Here is a 4,501-nt window from a genome sequence, read left to right on the forward strand (position 1 = left end):
GGGCGGGGTGGGGCTGGGTGAAGACCGGCGCCGAACACGAGTCGGGCGCCTCATGGCATGAGAACTGCGTGGCTCTGGCTGCAGGGCTTCCCGCAGCGACACCTGCCCAGGGCAGCTCCACCTGCCCTGGTGACTTTCCTCTGTTGAGGGTCGGCACTGTACACTGGCAACCGTCATCCACGAGACGGCATTCAGGAGGCCAGAGTCCAGGTCCTTATGTCACCTGGGGGGGTCGGATTGCTGAGTGGTGAATAAACACAGCTTCGCACGAGGACTAAGCCTCAGCCTGCCTTCCTTACACCCGATCTTGACGCGGGGCCCGCACCTAAACCCTCCAACCCACCCAGCAGAAAGGCTCTTTAAAAACATTTATTTTTGTTAGCAAATTAAACTAATTACATACAACTTCAACTAACTTGGTTCTTGTGAGAAAGCTTAAGTGGACTTGGAAGCCGTTAGAGAAGTGTCTCAGCCTGTTCCCCCACCAGGGGCTGCCAGGGGGGCAGTGGAGTGCGGGGACCGGCTCCTGTCCTGGGACCAAGGATGCTTTAGGGCAGCACTGCGTTTACCACCCAGAGCGGGTGGGCGGCTCAGGGCGGCCACCTGCCAGCTCCTCCTGCAGAGTCCACTTCCCACATGTCGACACGTCGGCCGAGCCGCACTCATATCGGCGCCGGGGCAGTCACCCGCCACCAGCGACCAGGCTGCTCTGCCTCGGCTGCAGGACGCGGAATCAGTTCACCATGATGAAGTTAGACTTGCAGTGAGCTGGAAGAGACGCATCCCGCTGGGTTAGAGGAGGGCCCGCGGGTGCCTGCTCCCACAGCGAGGGCGCAAGGCTCACCTACGAACTCCGTCACCGGGTCGTGCTCGCCCTCTGTCTTGATGGTGCCTGCAATGCTGTCATTTTCCAGGATGGGCAGGAAGAGCTGCACGAAGTCCGAGGTGTAAGGAGGAGCGATGACATCCAGTACCTGCGTGGGGAGGACCGGGTCAATGCGACGGCTGGGAGCACCATGCCCACATGCGGTGACGAGGCTCTGCCCCTCACCCTGCCCCAACACCAGGTGCCCACATTCAGACAGCCAGGGCGGTGAGGTGCTGAAACAGAACCCAGCACCTGCGGGAGGAGGTGCCCGAACTGGCAATGTCATTGTCACCGTAAGATTATACGAAAGCACACTCCTTGGAGCTAGGTACAGAACGAGCCAAACCACGTGGGGCGGGGGGCGGGGCGAGTGAGTGCGGAACGCACGTGAGCCGACGGGACGCTGCTGACCTCAGTGACAAAATAGCGAATGAGTGAAATGTCAGTGTCCAGCTTCTCCAGACACTTCCGGATGTAACTGACAACAGGAAGTACGTAACCTCGACTCAGCAGGTGAACCATCCTGTCCAGCAGGGTCTTCTTCAGCTCGAGCTACGGGACAGTGAGGCCACACGAGCCTGTCAGGGCGGAGCCTGGCCCCCGCCCCATGTCTGGGGGCGCCCACTCACCTGCTCCATCACGTCCAGCTGGGAGTGCTCGGTCTCAAAAAGCTTGACAAGCAGCTGCAGGACCTGGGGGTGCAGGAGCTGGTGGCAGGTGCTGATCTGCAAACAGCCCAGAGGCAGCCTCGCTGAGCAGGGGCCGGGTCTCTGGGCTCACTCGCGGCACAGAGACCCGCCGGCACAGTCACGCCACCAAACACGGTCCGTCACAGATGGTGACGGTCCTGAATGCTCGACCCAGGTCCGGCTTCCATGCCATTCCTTACCCTTCTAGTCACACTTCATAAAAACAGATCCGTGCAGTCACCGGGACTAGACCTCTAAGAGGGAAATCCTCATCTGAGACGGAAAGTTTGAAAGAAGCATCTTCAGGAGCCACTGACTAGAGGTCAGAAAGTGCCCGGGACGCAGACCCTGGCGCCATCCAGGGCCCTCCGGCCTCTCACCTCGTCCAGCAGTGCCAGGTGCACCGGGGTGTGGTCAGTCTGCAGCTGGAAGTACCTGGGCTCTGACACGGTCCAGTCCACCCATTTCAGCACTCCCATCGCCACCACAGGAAACCTGCAAGCGAACGAGGCAGGAGTGTCCTTGACACGACAGCCTGTGACAGCCTCAGCACGCCGGAAAGGTTCAGGCTGCCCGGCAGTCCGCCCTTCGGCAAGAACGGACCCACCGCTCTCAGACCACAGGCGAGCAGTGGGCTTCAATTCTCAGCTCGTTGTACCCCACTTCCAGTTCGGAAGGTCACGGTGACCAGTGCCAGGAGTCGGTGGGCTCGGCTGAGTGCGCCATAACTTAGCAGACCCTCTCTCCATCCCTGAGCAGTGACACGGAGTCCCAGCGCCTGTGCACACTCACTGCTGGGACACCTCTGTCCCTGTAACTGGCCGTCTCGGCGACCGTGCTGTGTCTAACGTCACTGCTCTTCCCATCAGATCTGTAATTCTACCTGGTTTTCCCTTTACTTCATCTAAGTTACAAGAATCGGGGCCAGCAGGTGGCATGGTTGTTAAGGCAGCAGGATTCCCGCATGGCTGACTGCTGTTCAAGTCCCGGATTTAACAGCTCACTTTCCTTTTCTCTCTCTGGTCAACTTCAAAAAAAAAATAAATAAAGGACCAGCAGTTAGCGTAATGGCTATGTCACTGGACTCCCACGTAGTCGACTGTGGTTCGCGTCCCGGACCCGGTGGCTTAAAACGCATGCCGGGTGCGTATGCATGTGTGCCCAAGATCCCAAGAGGAGAATGGAGGAGAAGGGATTGTGGCGTGGCCATCCCCCCAGGGGGTGATTTCTCGCTTTCTGTCTCTCTGTCTCTCTCTGTCTGGTGGGCACACGTGCCCTATAGCAAAAAATAAAATAAAATAAATAATGACAATAAATAAAATTAAATAAAAAATTGATTCTTTAAAAAAACTTAATTTTCAAGGATTCACTGGACAGGCTTCTGGCAAGTAAACACCCGGAAATTACTCATGCTGTGAAGACTAGCGCTCTCTGGCGTTTACGGGAGCTGCCACCGGCCCAGGCGCAGGGGCGGCTCACCGGATACACTGGTAGAGGGTGCTCAGCTCCGCCACCAGCTCCGAGGCCCCCTTGTTCTCGTTGCAGCACAGGCTGTGCACGGTCTCCACCGCCTTCGAGGTCGACTTCAGCTCGTCTTTGTTGATGCTCACCCGCTTGTTCTGCAAACACACACGTCAGTGAGTCCTGACAGCTTGCGGCCTCGCTGCTGGGCACCCCGGGACCAGCCGCTTCTCTCTGCAAAGTGCCTGCCCTGTCTCTGAGGCCAGGAGCCAATTTAACTGTCAGGCTCGACCATCACACAGTTCATGGACACTGTTCAGACACTGAAAACCGGCGAGAGGTCTGCCATTGCTCAGGGAAGCCAGCTCGTTCCTCCAGTCGCACTCCGGTTATGGTCCACAGACCACCCAGGCGCCACGCACTGTCCCTTTCCGCTCCCCGATGTGCAGACACAAGAGGCTCCACCCCGTCAGCTCAGCCCGCGGCGGCGTGAAGCCTCGAGCAGTAACGCCGAGGCAGAGGAGGACACGCGTGCTGAGAGCCCGCGGGCCGCAGCCCGGCAGTACCTTCTTCCAGGTCTCCACCACGCTCGCAGCGTAGGCCAAGATGTGCGTGTACTTGTGCTTATGGTCTTGGTTGATCCGGGCCCCAGGCTTGAACAGCGACTGCATGAACAGGTCCAGGAAGGCCGGCACGCGGATCTGAGGGGAGACAGTCCGACCACGGCGGTCGGCGTCAGGGAGCCAGGAGAACGACCGGACAGCACGGCAGGGAATGCATGCACGTGGGGGCCAGTAACCCCGCAGTCGGCACCAGGGGCCCCTCCACCTATTAGCAACATGGGAAGCAACTCACGAGCTCCACGGGAGGGGGGTCCATGCTGGTGAACATCTTGAACAGCACGGTGATGTCAGCGGGGTTCAGGGCTCCCTTGGACAGCATGGCGCCCAGGGCTTGGCAGGCCCGGGGGTAGGAGGCGGCTGTGCCTAAGGCCAGCGTGATCTGACTGGCGTCGTGGCCTCTTAATGGACAAAGCACAGATCCCGTCACGAACAGGGTGGCTTTTGCTTTCTCATTTTTGGTTTACTTAACACTGAATTGTGAGGGCCCCTCTTTTCTCATCCCCGCCGTTCACTGGTAGTGACTAACCAAGTACGAGCAACGGCAGAGCACGCTGGCCACAGATGGCCAGCGACATGCGCAGCCCCGGAAAGGACCCACTCGTCAGTAAGGGAGCCTTCTGAGCCTACGAGTAGGAGGAAGCAAAGCTACTGCGCGCTGACTGTCCTGCACGGGACCGTGGTATGATGATGACTGGTCACCCCTTGGGCTGCTGTCCCCTGCTGTCGGCAAGTCCCGATATACGGGAGCACAGAGTGCACCAAGCGCCTGACACGTGACTGCCCCAGTGGCACGGCAGAGAGCAGCTCTCCGTGTGCGAGCCACCTGCCACCCAGCCCCAGCGACAAGAGTTTAACTAAGG

The 4,501-nt window shown here is 59.0% G+C and overlaps 1 protein-coding gene across 1 annotated transcript in view; it reads right to left on the bottom strand.

Annotated features, from left to right (window-relative positions):
* Positions 1-351: 351 nt before the first annotated feature.
* NELFCD (negative elongation factor complex member C/D) overlaps positions 352-4,501 on the bottom strand; it is a gene marked incomplete at its 5' end in the record, with an annotated part of 7,889 nt that continues 3,739 nt past the window's right edge. Inside the window, 8 exon segments of the mRNA XM_006141860.3 lie at positions 352-768; positions 845-974; positions 1,280-1,420; positions 1,498-1,593; positions 1,938-2,052; positions 3,037-3,176; positions 3,585-3,719; positions 3,874-4,039. Of these exon segments, the coding sequence (XP_006141922.2) occupies positions 734-768; positions 845-974; positions 1,280-1,420; positions 1,498-1,593; positions 1,938-2,052; positions 3,037-3,176; positions 3,585-3,719; positions 3,874-4,039 (958 nt within the window).

Source organism: Tupaia chinensis, unplaced genomic scaffold (assembly GCF_000334495.1).
Source record: "Tupaia chinensis unplaced genomic scaffold, TupChi_1.0 Scaffold000066_1, whole genome shotgun sequence".
In the NCBI taxonomy this organism is placed as follows: Eukaryota; Metazoa; Chordata; class Mammalia; order Scandentia; family Tupaiidae; genus Tupaia; species Tupaia belangeri.